The sequence below is a fragment of the Numida meleagris genome, chromosome 3, assembly GCF_002078875.1.
Source record: "Numida meleagris isolate 19003 breed g44 Domestic line chromosome 3, NumMel1.0, whole genome shotgun sequence".
NCBI lineage: Eukaryota > Metazoa > Chordata > Aves > Galliformes > Numididae > Numida > Numida meleagris.
This window is the reverse complement of record NC_034411.1, coordinates 54103214-54121578: the sequence shown is the minus strand read 5'-3', so window position 1 is coordinate 54121578 and position 18365 is coordinate 54103214. Positions and strand designations below refer to the sequence as shown.

Below are 18365 nucleotides of genomic sequence, written 5' to 3'. Positions count from 1 at the left end.
TCATCACCAGCCCTGATGCTGCTTTGCTGCCTTTAGGGAGGAGGAGGGGGAGGAGGAGATGGTGAAGCTGCTGAGAGCAGCAAAGGAGAGAAGGGAGGAGGGGACATGATCTGTCACTAAGATTTTCTTTGCCTTTTAATTATGCTCTGCTCTTACAGTAAGGTTGGAGTCATACTCCTAAACCTTGTTTTGTGCATCTTTCTACACCTCCAGATGTTGGGTCAGCATTCAGCTAATGGGAAAGAAACTATAAATACAGTCAGTGATTGCTCAAGTTCACTTTTGCTTCCTCAAGGGATTGACACATCCAAAAGCACCAAGCAGGACCACAGTGCCTTCCTATTTGCTGAACGTGAGAATACTGTCTCCCACACTAAAACAAGCTGAAACACACTGTAATACAGAACCACGCGTAAAGTTACTTGACTCCATGTAGACCATAATCTCAACAGAGCAAAATCACTGTTCTCACATGAATATGAATGAGGCCCCAGCGTATAGTCAACTGAAGAGCAGAACAAGACGTCTTAATGTTAGATCTGTAATTTACTCTCCCCTCTCAAATCCAGCCAGCACACACAGATGCTCCAATATGGTGCCTTAGAAGAGGGGGGACTACTCTGGGGGACTCCATGCTTTCTTTTTCTTAGTAGAGAACAAAATCTAAGACTCAGTTTTGAAACAATACACAGATACCACTATTTATTAGGTATAATAAGCATAATGGAAAGAGATTTGATTTTCTTTTCCTGGACAGGTAACATTACATAAAGAATTGAAAGCCATTTTATACAAACTATTTTCCCAAGTGTGTTCATTTTATTTTCATTTTCTTACAACTAGGAAATATCTTCTTAATGTATTTGCACGTTTTTTTTTCTAGCCTGTCCCTGTCACATAGACACTCCACATTGGCCTGATACATCTCTGGTGTTAATTGATCCAAGTTAGGAGTCACTCCATAAAATTAAATGGAGTTAACTGCATTAAAAAAAAAAGAGAGAAGATGAATAAAATATATTTAGGAAAAAAAAAAGAAAAAATAAGATTAAGGCCTGTGTCTTTATTAATTTTACCTGCTTAGATGTTTTACTAAAAAAAATTTCTAACTCTCATTCTTTGCAATAAAGAACATTTGGCAGGACACTTCCCATAAAGTATAGTTACAAAATTGCACATGTATTACAAGATAATAATTCTATCTAGTTAAAGATTTCAGTGGGAGTTCTCTTTACAGATAGCAGGAAATTGAGCATTATAAAGCTAGGGTTAGCAATGCAGAAGCTAGCAGTTTCTTGAGTATACCTCTTTGCTTGCAATATACCCAGACTTGCAGCACTGTGGAGTATAAGATACTGAAGGGTATTTTTTGATGATTTTCTCTCACTGTGAGAGTCTTAGTATTAGTTGGTATTTACACATTACAGTATACAATTTCTACTTTTAGAATACTTATAAACAGCAAATTAATGAAAAAGGGCCTTTTGGCAAAAGTTTGATACCTAGAATCACACTGCTCCAGGCCCACTCCTGATGTGCGCCCAGACTGCTGAGGGGCTCATACCTCTTCGTAACTCCTTCCTGACCCTCTTATCCTGGATAAAACAACTGGAACAGTAAAACAGAGCTTTCAAAAGCCATAGGTTTTGATGCAGCTGATCAAAGAGGCAGAGGCTCATGAAAAAAATTGAACCAGGAGCCTCTTCAAACCAGATCGGTAGGTTGTAGAAATGTCTGGAAATCCCCTCTGCCTTTGGCTGCTCTGTGCTGGCACCAACAACAGAATGCCAGAATTTTTAAGGGTGTTTGGATTACTGATGGTCTTAGCTTAATGATACTGATATTCAGAAATAAATAAATACATTCCAAATGGATGGGTGAAAGTCAGGATGCTAGCTTTGGTTGTGGGGGTCTTTCTTGCCCTGTTCTTACTGTAGCCCTACAGTTTAAGTGAATGAATGCAAAACTGGAAATAAAGACATGAAGTGTTGGCTGACTAATTTGCTGCTCTGACAGACAGTAGATAAAGGCATCTGGTTTCTTGAAAAATGCACAAAATCTTCAGGTTAGAGAAAACTGACACATAAAAAATGGGATTTCTGTGAGCTGATTTTCTTCAGAAAGATGATACGTGTTGTTTTGTTTACTGATAGTTTATTTTCTGAACTTAATTGGAAATATAAAAGCATATAAGATTTAATGTAATCCATATGCACCCACATTCATGGGAATGAATGAGGAAACACAAGGATTTTTAATTTTTAGAATCAATCTTCTAAGCAATCCACATCAGATATGAAGGTTCAGAAAACAGTAAATAACTTTATTGTAAAATGCCAGTACTGTTTTTCTATACGTATTTTAAAAGTTTCCAACCTTTTCTACTAGCATCTGATGATACTATTCTGGAAAATGTAGATGGTCTGTCAGATATCTCTTGAATACAAATATATTTCTCCTGGCATTTATGGAGAAGAGTAAAAATATGTGGGCTTCACATTACCCAAGATTTGATCTTCGTAGTTAGGAAGGCAGCAGAAGAAGAATCCCAAGCATATTTCCATAATGGCAGTGGTCCAGCCAAAGCCATAGGCCCAGCTGAACATATTGATTCCTGTCATTTCAATTTCACTGGAGAACTTCACTGGATAAATGACCAGGCCCATGACGGAGAACACAGCTGAAGAAACAGGAGGGAAAAAGTAGATTAAGCTTACACTCATCACACTGTCCACGTCTATAATGCCTGCAGCTAAATCCACCCATGTTTTGGAGGATTTGGAAATTGATCCACTGCCATCACAGATTTTACATTATTTTTTATTGAGAGTTGAAATGCATACTGACAGAGAACTGAGCATAGAAGCAGATAAGGAAAATACCAGTTCTAGTATGAATATATCTGCATGAGCTAAACTTTCCTTCACATACTGTCTTACCAGCAACAAAAAGTAAGCCTCCAATCCCTCTTATGAAGTTGAACCGAAGTGTATCAATGGCAAATGCTATGATGGCCAGAGCAAAACAGATGACAAGGAGTATGAAGCCAACAAGGTACGTGGCAGCTGCAGCTCTTCCCCAAGCTGAAATCAGAAGGAAAGTATATTAGAATGAAAAAATAAATGTGTTTTTCTCTGGTTAATAATGAAAGGCTAATTTTAAACAAACACGAAAAGGAAGTCCCAAGAAGAAAAGCATGGAAACTTCCTGTTGTCTTGTAGATGAGCACTTTAGACCACACAGAAATCATTCATAAAGCACAAAGTGTGTAAGCACACCACCTTTGAACTCTCCTACAGAAAGCAATGGGGCTCGTATACACACTTCCTATTTATGTTTAACAATTAAGAGTTGAGCAAAAAATGACTGTAAACACTCCAAGAACAAATGTCATTACCTCAGTAGATGCTGTAAAACCAGCAGCATTCTGCATGGACAAGGAGAATTAGACCATCCCTGAAATTAACTACATTCTTCCTTAAAAAAATAAATGCAAGCACTATCACTCTGGCATGCAAATTTAAAAGTACGACAATACTCTAAAAAAGTCAAGACTCAGAATTTTCTGCCTTTACATCCTTTGTTTAACTCTGTGTCCTAAGTGGAGCTAAAAATTTCAAGTCTATTTTGTAGAAAACTTTCACCTCTCCTTTTGATCCAAAATTAGAAAAACTTTCTCAAGATAGAAACAATTTTGTTTTTAAATCATATATATTTGTGTTACAACATGTCATAAGCATCAATGCTGTAAAATTACCACAGCACAAACAAGTCTGGTGATTATTATAACTCAAATGTGGTGCTCATTGTTCAGTAAAGACTCGTTATGGAACTAAGTTACTTGACATTTCTAGTATTCAAAAACCTACCAACCTGATTGATTCAATCAGAAGACTGTACTGAATGTGCCAAACATTGCCAGTTCACATTCTCAATACATGCTCTATCAGCGCTGTTCAGACTTTTGTCATTAGAAGTACTGACCAGCAGCTGGACAGGCACAATTAGGCTGACAACTAAATAATAGTTTTGATTTATTCCACTTTGTAATGCACCCATCTTCTTAGAACCACAGAATATACCATGTTGGAAGAGACCCACAAGGATCATTGGGTCCCACACACAATCACTCAGCATCTCTTGAAAAAAGTAATACCTAATTTGTTTTACCTCTAATATGTGAATTCAGGGTTTACATTCCCTAGCATACCTAGAGAAAGCTTTCCTTGGACTATGGAAGAATGAGCTACCCTGAATTTCTGCTATCTAAAGATTTCAAGAATAATCAGGTAGGAGTAGACAAAAATACATGTTAACACTAACTTGCTGAAGCAGAACAAAGAATCTTGTTTTGAGCATGTGTGTTTGCCTTTTCCCCTGCTTTCTCTTTGACTGGTGGCTGAAAGATTTGCAGTTAGTGCAGCTGTTGGCCATTCCGTTCAATTTTTGGTCCAGGGGAGCTTGGAAAAGCTTTAAAGCCAACAGCTTTAAAACCAAGAACTGTTGAAGAGTTAGGAACAGAAAGCTTTGTGTCTTTTTACGTGAAATGTGGCTGCTTGTTTATGCTGCAATAGAAGCTCTTACTAAACCAGTAATATTTCAGGTTAAATCATTTGCTAATTATATAATGAATAGCCTTCCCTTTGCTTGTAATCCAACTTGTACTACACAAGGAGCAAAGGAAATGTCAGTGATGACACTCTGGACTGAAGCAGAAGCCAATACTTTACAGCGTATTATCCTCAGTAATAGCAACTGCATTGGTCATAAAATGGTAAATGATTGTGATGCAGCTTCTCCCATACTGAAGAAAGAGGCAGACACCTTTGTCTCCAGGTCCAGTGCTGCTTCCCTTGCAGTCTCGTACCAAGAATTTTCCTCAGGTAGGCCCAAGGAGGTCATAGAATCACAGAGTATAGGTTCATTGGGAGTTGAAAGGGACTCACAGGGATCACCACATCCAACTCCTGGCTCCACACAGCACCACCCAAAATCCAAACCCTCTGTCTGAGAGTACTGTCCAAATGCTCCTTGGACTCCGGCAGCCTGGGGCTGTGCCCACTGCTCTGGGCAGCCTGTTCCATGCCCACCATCCTCTGGTGGAGAACATTTTCCTAACTCCCACCTGACCCTACCCTGACACAGCTCCATGCCATTCCCTCGGGCCCTGTTGCTGCTGCTCCTCTTCTCCTTGCGAGGAGTTGCATTCGCCATGAGGCCTCCCCTCAGCTCCACTGCTCTGGGCTGAACAAACCCAGGGACCTCAGCTGCTCCTTATATATCATATTCTCCAGCCTCTTGACCATCTACGTAGCCCTCCTTTGGATGCTCTCTAATATTTTTATGTCCTTCCATTGTGGCACCCAAACCTGCACCCAGTTCTAGAGGTGAGGTGACACAGCATACAGCAAAGTGGGACAACACCCTCTCTCACCTGACTGGCAGTGCTGATGCCACCCCAGGGTACATTTGGCCCTTTTGGCTGCCAAAAATCATATATTTAGCTTACCAGCATACTCTATTGCTTGCACGCCTGTGCCAGTATGATCAGAAAATAACTACACCTTCATTTAGGTCTCTTTTCCTGCTGTTGTAGTATCCCAAGGCCTAAAGACAGTCACCCAAACAAGAGAATCCAAATAATAAAAAGCAAACCATGCTCCTTTTCCCCTTGCCAGTGCTGGATTGGCATGAAAGCCTTGTGGGCTTTGCCAGTGCCCAGTCCCTGGTGAGCAACATCATTGTGCTCTTCTCTAAACCCCACATCACCTCTACAGTCATACTAGAAAGTGGGTCAGGATTTTCCATCTTTACTTTTTTTCCTATTGACCCATCAAAGCCAATTTTACTTTCTGTTCACTTTCAACATTCTTCTCTGCTTTATGACTTTTGCTCCATTCTAACCATTGCACTACATTTTCTGTTTTATGTTGTGTCTCTTTTCTTCCTTATGCCAAAGAGTTTCCATCTGCTTTAGAAGACTTTTCAACTGTATTATTCTTGTACACAGGCAGCTTCCTGAGAAAAAATGAAGAGACAGCAAAGTTGTGCCTATATCTTAGTACTTAGCTCGGAGTTTTAGCCCAAACTCTTTTCTTGGGGAGTTTAGAAAGCACAGAGGTAATAGCATGCAACGTGGAGAGGTAGGGTCCAGCTTGGAAGAGGAGCACCTCAGCTGGCTTACCAAAGCCTTGCTTCCCATGAGGTGCTGATGACAGTCACCATCCAGCAGCTGGCAGCATTGACCAGGCCAAGGGCTCAGAGGGGACCTGATGGCCGCAGCCATGTGTGGCGGTACCATGCCCACGCTGCCATCTCACTCCTCCTCTGGCCTTGCCCAGTTGTTTTTCCTGAAGTAGTATTACAAGTGCTGTGACTGTGTGAAAGCAGATTGGGTGTATGCCCAGCCTGCAGGGCACTGGATATATGGCAAGAACAGACATGTTTGCTACAGGATGCTTACATCTTTAGGACTCATTGCTTAATCACGTAACAGCCAATTTCATGACATTTTTAACATGAAAAAAAAATGTATCTCAGAGTTGGAAGAAAACAAATATACAGCTCCTGCAAGGCAATTGGCTTCCATGGGAGAGCCACTGTTGTGGGATTTTTTTGAGGAAGCCGACTTCATCTGCCTTTCATAAAAAGCAGTAGTTTTTAGTATTCTGAGACCACAGTGTGCAAACACCTTACCTTTGTGAGGTAAAAGGTAGCAAAACTTTATGTGGGAATAACTACAACTGTTTTTGTTTCTGAGGTGTTTATTTTTCCCTGTGTCAGACAGAACTAGAGTACCTTAGTGTCTTTACCAATATAATTAGTAATTACAGTTCCTCAAAAATGCCAGAATTAGAAGAATTTCATTGCTCAGAAAACATTGATACAGAAGGAGAATGTATAATTCCAGCCATTACAACCACAAGAGGTCTTCTGCATCTCCAGTATAGTTTCAAAGGCTTGGCACAAGAACAGAATCTTTGTGACGCTGAGCAGCAACACCCTTCCCAAGGGCTCTGTCTCCACAGGCTTCAAAATACTTTGTTGGAAGTACATTTCAGAATAAGCGTTTTATTAGGAATGACTTTTGAATGACTTTAGGAAATGATTTAATTGCAACCAAGAAGCTAAGTTGGTCCCAAATATTGTCTTATTTTCCTTTATATTTTTCTTTAACATAAAGCAAAAGTTATAGCATAAATATTTTTTTCTAACTGCAAATCTTTTTCATAATAATGAGAAATCCCGGTCATAGAATTATCATGGATGCAATGCCAACTTAACAAACATTTGACTCTAGAGGAAGAGCAGTTGAAAGCTGAAAGTTCCCCTGTCATAAAATCAGAAATAGAGACAGAGGGAGCAGCAGATTAAACAACATCAAGTTAAATCTGTGAAAATATTCAGAAATTTGTGAGATCTGTTTTCTCAGGTCCCCCAAATGGCAGTGATGTTTTGGCTGTTTAATAGTTAAAATGTGCTTGTTAGAAAATAAATGTGTATTTATGCAAGTGTCCTGGAAAACCAGCAGGATACCGCAACACTTGCATGTTCATCCTACTGCTCCCGTTTGCCTCCTCTGTCAGCTGAAAAAATGCAAATGAATACTATGAGAGAGTTTGTAGGAGGTGACACACCATCCTTTCTTCAGCTCCTTTTAGTTGGCAATTTTCTGAGCAATTTTGTCTTACAGCAAAGGCCTTACGACAAGACCTTGCAGTCCAACATAGGCAAAACAACCACCCATTTTCATGCCCATCTCAAGCAGATGAAGAAGTGCTTCTGTGTACAGTGTCTTGTGCATGAGTCAGTAATGAGTTCTGAGAGTCCAAACAACCCACCACGAATGCAGCCAAGTGTGACTACTGGAAAATGAAAATAAGTGCCCTCCGTCTAATACTCATTGTTGTGTGAGGAGAACCTCAGCTAATTTAGAGAACAGAGGGAGTCCACCCATGCCTATGCAGTGCTTGCTGTAGCTTATGAGCAAGATAATTAGCTGAGACTTTAATAATAACACAGCTTTATTACAGCGCTATTAAAGCTAAGTTAGTTTAGAAGTAGCATGACTGCCTCTTGTATTCTTCCATCTAAACATATTCTGAATATCCTCGTGTTGACTGCAGCCATATGGAAGCTGACTGACTTTATGAGAAATCCAGGACTAAGAGTGTCTCCAGTTTCCTGTCTTCTTGATTTCGCTCCCTTCTGCATTTTCCCAAAGTGCAAACACTGCTCATGCTTCACACATAAGGAATCAAACTTCTGTGCTCAGCAGTAAGCTGAGTCAAAACTTCGGACCACTAACTCTACTGTTCTTAGCTTGCCATGTGTTTTGTGCTCCAAATAGTGCCTTGAAAATAACACATGAAGCCCACTTCTCTCATGATAGTTACAAATTTCTCTGATTTTGGTGTATATGCTTCAAAAATGCAAGAAAACATTTACAATGTTGTTCTCATGTCTTTTTTGATGTGGTACCCCCAAATGACAGAAACTACTGAGTGTCTCTGTTTGAGTCGTATTTTCTGAAAGGAACCCTGGAAACTTCAGGAGTACCTGTAGTGAAACCAGCAAGAATACGTTTCTTGAAATTTTCCTCCTAGCTTGAATCTAAATACACAAATAGCATTAGAAAGAAAAATAGTTTGTTGTCAGCTTGCAGAGATCAACAAATCATTGATACATTCTTGCCAGCTGATCATGTTATCACATCAGTCTCTGCAGAGAGTTGTGTAGCAATTTTAGGGATAAGAGTTTCAATACAAATGAGAGAAAAATGCAAGATTGCCTTGAAAACAACAACATTTGCCTTGTTATCCCTCACATCATCAATGGAAAGAAACACAAATCCTGCTGTTCTAGCTCCAGTCTTACACAGCAGTTCTTACAAGAACTAAAATCTGCCATGTTGGTGATTCATCTCTGTGTTGTACGTAATGAGAATGTTTCTAGACTGAGTTTGTAGAGCTCAACTTGTTTTATGACTGGCTGATTAAAGGGAAAGAGCATTATTTTGAAAACAAAGCTGAACTCACTTTGATTTCTCAACCTGACGTGTTTCATCAGGGTGTGGCGAACTCTGGACTCCTTGATTTGTTTCCATTGAAATGATAAATTAAACTGAAATTGTTCTCCTAATTTATATCTCCTTAGCTTCCATCTTAAATTGACCCATCAAAGTCATTAATCCTAAACTCAATTTATCAGCTGAAGGGTTAAGAACTTTTGTTGTAAATATAAGCCACTGCCATACAGGACTCCGAATTAAGTGGCATGGTCAGAATTTCCTTTTAAAATTGCACAGCGCAAAATCTTGTCTCCTGACAGTTATAATCAGGTAACTATGAGAAAATTTGATGCTCACTTCGAAAATGTTCAGCAAGCATTTGCTGATCACAAGCTGATTTTGAAATACCAGTCTGTGTGTGTTTGTGTGTACAGCTGAAACTGAATCAGAAACTATTAAAAGCAGCTTCTTGTGAATAAACAATATGTGCAGACTGAAAGTTATTGACTGAATATAACTTAAAATAAAACCTACAGAAATGAAGAAAATAACATATTAGTCAAGGATAATTTACAAACAGAATAAAATGGGAAAAAAACAAATCAAAGGCATGATTGGATGTGTATTATTCTCTGAGCTTCTGTCCTCTGGGGCTCTTCATTGCATCTGAATTGTTCTTAAAACAACTGATTTCTGAGTATCTTTCCCTGGGCAGGCCAATACTGGTTGTTTTTCTTTGTTCTTTTGTGTCTGTGTTAAGTTTGAAGTGGAATACAAAATATGCAGTTTGGGTTCTCTTTGACATCCTTTTTAGTGACTCTGCTCTTTCCCTCAGCATTACTTCAGAATTTATTGGCAGTCAATAAGGATTTCTCATTTAACAACAGAGCATTATCTTATGACATGCAAGCCATTTTTATGTGAGCAGGAACCACATAAACCTTTTAGCTTGCCACTACCTAAGAGACAACCATTGTGGCAGAGAATTACCTACTTAGGTTCACACTAAGTAATTCCATTGCCAAAGTTTCTCGATGGTTAGTAGCAGGTCCCATCTTACAAATGGGAAAGAATTAGGGCTTCCAATCACCATATAACGTCTTTAAATGAAAACAGTAAGTTAAAGAACCTTCATGCACAGACTACCTATCAGTAAAACACAATATATATTATCAGAAAGCAGTATCTTAACCATAGCTTAGGACTGAAGTAACATTTCAGTTCAGCTTGGTGGACTTTAACTCATTTAAAGCAAATAACTATTAACTTCCAATCACTGACTTCAGTAATGAACATATACAGGCAACACCTGTGTTGAAGGCTTTATGTACTTCTGAAAACCTCTTCTCTTACTGAGGAAAGCAAACCAGCTTAGGAGCTATCCTGACTTGAATTTTGAGGTGAGGAGTGGTTACGTTTTGAGGGAGTGGTTCAAATTCATTTCATCATAAGCCCAGACATGTACAAGCTTGATTTAGATGCTGGCTTCTGCAAATCCTATATTAATGAGGGCTTTTCCTCAGTGCTTACTTAGCACTAGGGAGGCAGAAGGTGTAGCGCTGTCATCAAAGGGATCACCGAGTAAGTTAGCTATTATATTAATGTGCACATAGTGCCTCAAAATTAAATGTCTGAACAGGGGAGAGTCAGGGAATACCCCTAGCTCATATTATCTTCAGAAGCAGTTGCATATATTGCAAATATCTTGGGATCTCAGTTTAATTTTATACAGTTTAACAGTACAATAGGTTTCCTCTTATTTTTCCTATTTATTTTAAACTAAAAGAGGATGACTTAAACATGGATGTGTATATGGGAGTGGGAAAGTCAAATAAATAATACAGGCAAGGTATTGATACATACAGTACATGCGCATAGCAGCAAGATATTGATACATACAGTACATACGCGTAGCAGCAGGATGCATCTGCTTTTTAACTGCTCTTGAGTTATAATATGGGTTAAAAGATAAAATGTGTGTTAAAACAGAATAAACTTCTGTGACAACCCAGGCTACAAACTAGAACTTGGAATTGAAACAGCAGGGTGGAACCTTTCGAAACAGCAGGGTGGAACCTTTCCAAACAGCTCCTTTTAAGTTTGATTTTCCCAGAGCCATTTGAGGCTGAAGAACACTGAATTTATATCCCATTTCTATATGCACCAAGTGTTGCTCTCCTTACTCTTGACCCCTGTTTTTCACTGGGACGTAGTTAGAGACATCTGACAAAGACATAGAACCTCACTCCACAAACCAATTTGAATTCTGGGAATTTCTGACTGATGAGAGATCTTGTATTCGTGCTTAACAAAGAATAAACATGGCATTAAAACATTTGCTGAGTGAACATGTTCAAAGTTGCTTAGAACAATACAAGCTGTCAGTGAGAAATGGAAATGTAAAAATAACAGTGTTTAGAGAGGTTTGTTTCTTTTCCTGTGTAATTGCTTTCCTGCTTAAGTAATCTGGCTCTTTAACCCTAAAGTGGAATTCATATTCAGCCTTGCAGCTCTTATCACCATTCAGACTATAGAGAGAGTACTATAGCCTTGTTACATCAGATTACCTCAATAAGCTAAAGGAAGATATGAGCTGAAGAGAAATAAGAAGATAGCCACAATTTTCCACAAATTTTCAGCAGGAATGCCTTCTCTGAATGGTATGCACTTGATGACTTCCGATCCTGACTATTCAAAACACTGAGGATTTTTGCAAAGTCCTCAACACCATTAGTTCAACTCCTCATGGGGAGATAAGAACCCTCCACACAACTGATATTTTCCCACCCAATTTAACTGTAATTGTTAAAGTGGAGGCTGGATGATAAACAGTGGGATGCCATCTGCAATTGCTTTCTGTAGAGTTAATTGCTGAAGAGCATAACTACTCTTTAAAAAGAGTCTGATTAAATGAATTTGCCACTAAATATATAAAAGAACAAACCCTAAAATTACAAGGGGAAGCATATTTGCAAGTGCAGATGAGGAATGAAAATTGTCATGTTAATTAAATGCTCTGGGGTTGATTCCCTTCTTTGTAACTCTATAGTAACAATGAAGTCTCGTCTACAAACTAGGGAAAAAGCAACCTTATTCTTCCATCAGAGTTCCTTAAATATATTGCTGTTTAACACATTTAATTAAGGCCGTATTTTCTAGCATTCTAAGTTTTGAATAACTATGAATATTGTAAGTTATTATATAACTAATCTTGTCAACGCCTTTTTCACTGGTTAGTCCAAAGTAATCTTATATTTGTAGGAGACTGGTGACTTAGGAAATGATGCACTACCCTGCACATTGCCAGTAGAATTACTCGCAATCAGTGTATATAAATATAACTGTTTCACACTTACATGAAACAGCAACAGCAAAAATTTTTGTTTTCATTTCCCCCTGTACCAAAAGAGTGAAGACTTTATCCTGTAAATTATATAATGCGCAGAGAACATAGCTGGCTCCAGCTCTCTCACAGCCTTCTTTGGAGTGATCAGAAACCTCTCCAGCCTTTGTTTCCCATATTTAGGGACATGTTGACAAATCTACCTGAATATCGCTATCATCTCAAAGAGTTTAAGTGCAGAACTTTGGCTTCGGGGAAAGTCTGCAACAATGGCCCTGTGACTTGAGACAGGCCCTGCTTCAAAGCACAATTATATGCTTGCTTCACTCCTCTTCCTAGGTGCACACACCCTTGCATGCCAAGCAACAGTCAGGACAGGCAGTTTCTCCTCTCAGATCCTGCCGGGGTGGGCTGTGTCCGTGTCCAGACCTCTGGAAATGTCCCTATACTATTCTCCTTCGGGTGCCTGCTTGAGCCTGAGCCAAGCAAGGGCTTCCCTATGCCTGGCTGTCAGCCCTGATAGGAACGTGAGAGAAGGCAAAGCAATTTTATGCAGGCAGTGTGGCAACAGGGAAACTTGTGTCTGGTCTGTCCTGTGCCCCAGGTGTGATGAGTCACTGGCTAGAGAAGGTAATTTCCCAGAAGGAGATGTGGGGCCAGGCCATGTACCTCACTGCTGTTACATTAGCTATGGGGAGATGGCAAGTAATTTCCACTCATACATGCTGCCTCTGGAATAATAAATGGGGCTTCAGTGTGACAAAAGTTTCTCTGGACCCAAGAGTTCGATACAGGCAAAGCTGAGAAGAAAATCTACTTACTGGTATGGTTCTTGTGAGACTAAAGTAGAATATTTCTTTGAGTGAAAAAAGGGAATGCCATTTGCAGCATTCCCTTTGTTCACTTATGCTGCGGACAACATTATCTGTTGCCATATTTGAACTAATGTTTTTCTATTATTATCACACTGTACTAGACATCCTATCTTGTAACATTGCACTAACATTCGTAGTCCAAAATAATACTGGAATGAGATAGAACATAGTTACTCAGTATCTGGGAAGACAAGGTGGAGAAATGTGTCCTCTCCACATGGAAAAATCATTCAACCTTCTTCTACTCTCCACTTGCAAAAAAACTCCAAACGTCATAGGAAAAGGCTGGGTTTGAATACTGTAATGTGAAAATAATTGATGGTCTGGATTTCATTTGTCATGCAAAAATGCCTTTTCCTATCATTTTTCCAACACTTCTATTTGCACCATCCAAAGCTTGAGTTTGCAGTTATTTTAAGGGGAGCATCTGCACACCGAAGGGCTGCAGGACCAGGTAAAACATAAGATGGGACAAGTACCCCTAAGTTTTTCATCTTATTGTACATTGTACTGAGACTAATAAAAGAAAATCAGTTTTTCCTCCCAACCAAGAACACACATGTTTAAACATCTTCAGAGCCTGCAGTGGAATAAATTACACACTGAAAAACAGTCTCAGGTCTGAGACACGCCTTGTACAAGAGAGGTCCTGTAGCCAAAAAATCAAGAAAAACTAAGGAGTGCCATGGCAGCTTCATGAAGGGATTTAAATTCTGCATTTTCTTTGCAAGCTCAGCCATGTCCGAAATACTTATATTCCACATTGTGCCTGTTACCAATCCATGAAGTCTTTGCCTTTGTAACGGTCTAATGCACAGAAGCTTAATGCACCAGTGAAGCAGTTACTCTGGCTTTCCAAAAATGTACCACTGTGTAGGCCTTGTCTTCCCTGTGATGTTCTGTATTCTGTCAGCTTAAACAACAATTCAGGAGATTCAAATGCTCCTGATGGTGCCACTGAAGCGACAATGAAACATTCAACTTCCTTCTCTTCAAACACAACCAACCTCAAGGATGTTTGTTTTTTTTTGTCCATGTGTATATATATGTTAAGCCAAACAGCAGAGATGCAGGGGAATTACAGACATTGTAGGTGGAGAATTTGATCTGAATTTGCACACTATATTGAACAACCTGCAAGATCGTTATAATTAGATCTAATTATAATGGGATGAAGATGTCTGTGGTGGATTAAGATATCTTACTATCCAAGCCACGTTGGGCATATTCACTGACAGTCGCTGTTGTAGACATGCATATTACGTATGTCAGTGAAACTAGCCCCACAGTAAGACTGAATTTCAGAACCTATTCAGCCTCAGAAGCTGAGAAAAAAAGCCCAGAGGAAAGCAAACAGGAACTGTGGGATAGAGGGGAGATGAAAGTATTCATCTCTAGAAAATGTAAAACACTCCTGTCCTTGCTGTTTACATCATGTCTTTTGTCTCTGTGCTCAGGAAGGCATGTAATTACACTTTGTTTATCAAGCATGGTGTTTAGCTTGGCACAAGAGAAAGATAAATATCAACATAACATGACACTGAATGCTTGTTTTCTGTGACCTTGCGGATAAATGTAATCCCAGAATTATTAGAAACCTATGTTCCAGCAGCAGTGCATATAAAATAAGACAATGCAAAACAAGTGAGATGTACGCTTACAAGGTGTATGCTTCCAAGGGAGATGCTGTCACATAGCCTTGCCTTTTGGGTAGAATCTAATATGAGCACCAGGCACTTGCATGCTGCATGAGCAATGACAGGGCTCCCAGAAGAGATATCCCAACCCCACATCTACTGAGCAAGGACAGAATGATAGGAAATACAGAGGGAAGAACTGGATCTGAACACATCCCACCTCTGGAGATCAGGTGCCTGAAGGAAATCTGCCTAGAAAGCTCCTCCATCTGCTCAGGGCCTAGAGCTGAGACCAGTCTTCAGAGACATGCAATTGACTACATTTGCCTTTCAAAAAAAAAGAAACTGTAATTCCTCTTTACTCTATTGTTTTCCATAAATGTATCCTGAAGTAGCAGAGAAAGTGGTGCTTCCCATCACCTCCACTACTGGCCACCCCCAGGTAGCATCTGAACTGCTAGCACACCTATGTGAGAAGCGAGGGACATGGGTCCACTCCAGCCTGAGGGCTCAGCCCAGGTCTTCCTATATTAGGTGCTGGTCCCCAGATAATGGGTGGGAAAATCACATAACCAGAAGGACAAAACACAAAAAGGACAACAGCTCTGCAATACAGTGCCGCAGGCACCATGCTTGCATTAGGGGAGAGTAGGGACCTACATCTGCAGGGCTGGAAAAGACCAGGACAGTGACATGACTTTGCACCGTGGCAGGCAGGTTTACAGTCTTCTCACCACTCTGGGTAACCACACCTGGAATGGACCAGATTTACACTGGAAGGGCATCATCTTGAAAAGGGAAATTCACTGACACTTGGCCTACATACATTTTTTTTTTCCCACATCCAGCACTTACGTATTGTCCCACCGGCTAAATAACTCTCATCTCAGCCATATTCTCCTTTTCCACCTGGGATTTTTTTCCAGGGAGATTTTGAGCAGCTGCTTGGGTTTTCTGGGTCTTTAGTAACCTTGATGAGGTCAAGTGGTAGATGCATGCCCATTGAGAGCATACTGCAGTCATGCAGCACACAAACAGCATTTCTAATGCTTTCAGAAATGTCAGATGACTTCCCAGAGCATGTGCTGGAGAATATTCTGGAGAAATGTATGTTCTAAGTCCAACATGTTAGAAAAATGGGACATACTGGGGTTTAATTTGTGGTAACTGCGTAAGTGGTGCAATAGTCCAAACTGAGGAGGATGACCTACCTGGCTTGGTGCATGCAGCTGCATAATCTAAGCATGTAAGAATGAGGCAGAATAAGGAAGTAAGTGAAATGCCAAGCAACCATGTAGGACCTGGAAACATCTGTGTTGTCATGGTGAAACTTCTGAAAATCTTCTACCCAGGTAAAACTGGCATTCATGACACAGACAGTGCCAACTGGACATCAGGACAAGGCCTCACTTCTCATTGCAGCTGAGGACTGGGAAGCCCTTTGCTGATTCTAACCAAGAAATGTCAGGCCTTTCTCCCCCTCCTCCCCCCACCAATTCACATTATGAGCACATATTTGCAGCTGAGCATCACAGTCTCTCTCCTGCTCTCCAGCCAGCAAACTGCCTTGATCTATGCCCAACCACACAGCTGACACAGGAGCTCTGAGAGCTGGACTGGGCATGATGCTGGATGGAGCTAGCTTTATCCTGGAGCCCTATACACACATGGGCCTGCTACAAGTAACTCTTTACAGCTGAATTTTGGGCACAGGCAGTAAAGTTTAAACATAGATGATAAATTTTCAGAACAATTTTTAAAAGCTGTAATAAATAGCCTCTGAGGCTGCTTCTGCAAGTGTGTTTACATTCATTTTCAGCCAAAGCAGCTGACATTCTGAACTTTAGAGAAAACATTCTTCCTTAAAATTTGAATTAGCATCAGCATAAATCATAAGCTTGAATGTTTCTCCTGGGTCAGGCTAACAGCCAGCAACTTGCTTCAGACTGTGGCACATACCAGATATGCAGAAAACAACTAAGAAACAGTACATATTTAGAATGATCCTTCTCTTGGCTTAGTCTCCCAGACACAGTGGTTTAAACTTTTTCAAGTTGTGTCAATTTGCTTAATAGCACACTTAGCCAAAATTCAGTACAAGCATAAATCTTTTCTTCTCTCAGAGCTTTCTTTCATAATCAGGAAAAGGCTCATTCACACGACCCACCTACTGGAGCAGCGTTCTACAGGCTGACACTCCTTGGGGATACCTTCATATCATCTTACATTTTTACCTCCCAATTTCTTCCTGACACTCAAGACTGGCTCATCCCACACTCATGCCAGACTTACCCCGCAACTTGTTGCTTGGACATTTGTTCAGCAGTAGTTAAGTTCTGGAAAGTTGTGATTAGTGAGGAAAGGTTATTGGCTTCTTCTAAAAGAGGAAGAAAGTCTTAAATGCTATAACAGTTCCTGCACTCGAACACTACCACGTGTGTTTTTTATACTATGGAAACCATGGTCTAAAGCACCCAGGTTTCTTTCTGCACGGAGGTGAGGACACGTTTCGCCTTTGTTCTGTTTCTCAAAAACACTGACGTAGATCAGTGCTGGTTCCCATCTCCCGCAGCTTCTTATATAAGGTCAGATATTAGGAGAAATGTTTGGGAGAGTTTAGGGGAAATGTGCTCAGAGAGGTGACCACTGCTTCAGAGACCTCCCCACCGCCCTTGCCAGTGCTTACCATAACCCATGAGAGATTCGCAGTTCCATTCCCCACCCTGCAAAGGCCTGGTGCAGCTCTCCCATAGCGACGCTTGGTGCACGTAGGGCAAGGTCTGTGACTCCAGCCAGCCCCTGCCCGCCAGTGCAATGATGCCAAAGATGACGCCGATGCCCAGGAGCAGGGGTAGGATCCATCTGCAGCGAGTGTAGTCAAGACCGTACTTCACCATCTTGCTGGTGGGGCAGGGAGAGCTGACTCTGTTACTGACCCAGCTGCACCAAGCAAAGGGTGCTTCTGTAAAATGCCTTGAGTAGGAGCACCCGTACCTGCCAGCCGGCGTGCAGCTGTCTGAAAAAAGCTTTTAAATCAGGACAGACACGAGAGGGAGGGAGGGAGGCAGCTCCACCTAAATTCAAATGAGTAAGAGCCACCGCTGAGCAATAACCAGTTGGGCCAGGGGAGGCTGCAAGGCTAGGTTTGTCTGTGGGATCCGCTCTGCTCTGCTGACTCGGTAACAAAGCGGGTGCTGCTCACCTTTGGCGTTTAACACTTTCCTTCCTGCCTCTCCCGAGCAGAATCTCACAGCTGCACTCCTGAGGGATTTGCATCAGGGCAGGTGAATGGAGGAACCCAGGCAACTGTTTGCACTGGAGGGTGGTGGCTGCTTCTGAAACTTGCCATCTGCATGTTGAAAGCTGCCTTTCTTGGGCTGTATTTAAAAATGAATGATACACTATCTTTGACAATCAATTTAAAAAATCCTTCAGCTGCCATTAAGCAGAAACAAGAAAGAGCTTGTAGGTACCCTCTCTATCCCTTTATGGACGTATCT

At 40.7% G+C, this 18365-nt stretch overlaps 1 protein-coding gene across 1 annotated transcript; it reads right to left on the bottom strand.

Moving 5' to 3' along the window:
* Nucleotides 675-18008, bottom strand: LOC110395987 (p53 apoptosis effector related to PMP-22-like). Its single transcript, XM_021391149.1, has 3 exons — nt 17552-18008; nt 2940-3083; nt 675-2680 (listed from the first exon to the last, which is right to left on the bottom strand). The coding sequence occupies exons 1-3, from the start codon at nt 17760-17762 to the stop codon at nt 2466-2468; spliced, it is 570 nt and encodes a 189-aa protein (XP_021246824.1). The 5' UTR covers nt 17763-18008; the 3' UTR covers nt 675-2465.

Bases quoted from the DNA above. Each gene is read 5' to 3' on its own strand.
- LOC110395987 (XM_021391149.1), bottom strand. From the start codon at position 17,762: ATGGTGAAGTACGGTCTTGACTACACTCGCTGCAGATGGATCCTACCC. The intron at 3,084-17,551 runs GTAAGCACTGGC...TTCTGATTTCAG, and splicing joins CGAATCTCTCATGGGTTATG to CTTGGGGAAGAGCTGCAGCT. The intron at 2,681-2,939 runs GTAAGACAGTAT...CTGTTTCTTCAG, and splicing joins AGGCTTACTTTTTGTTGCTG to CTGTGTTCTCCGTCATGGGC.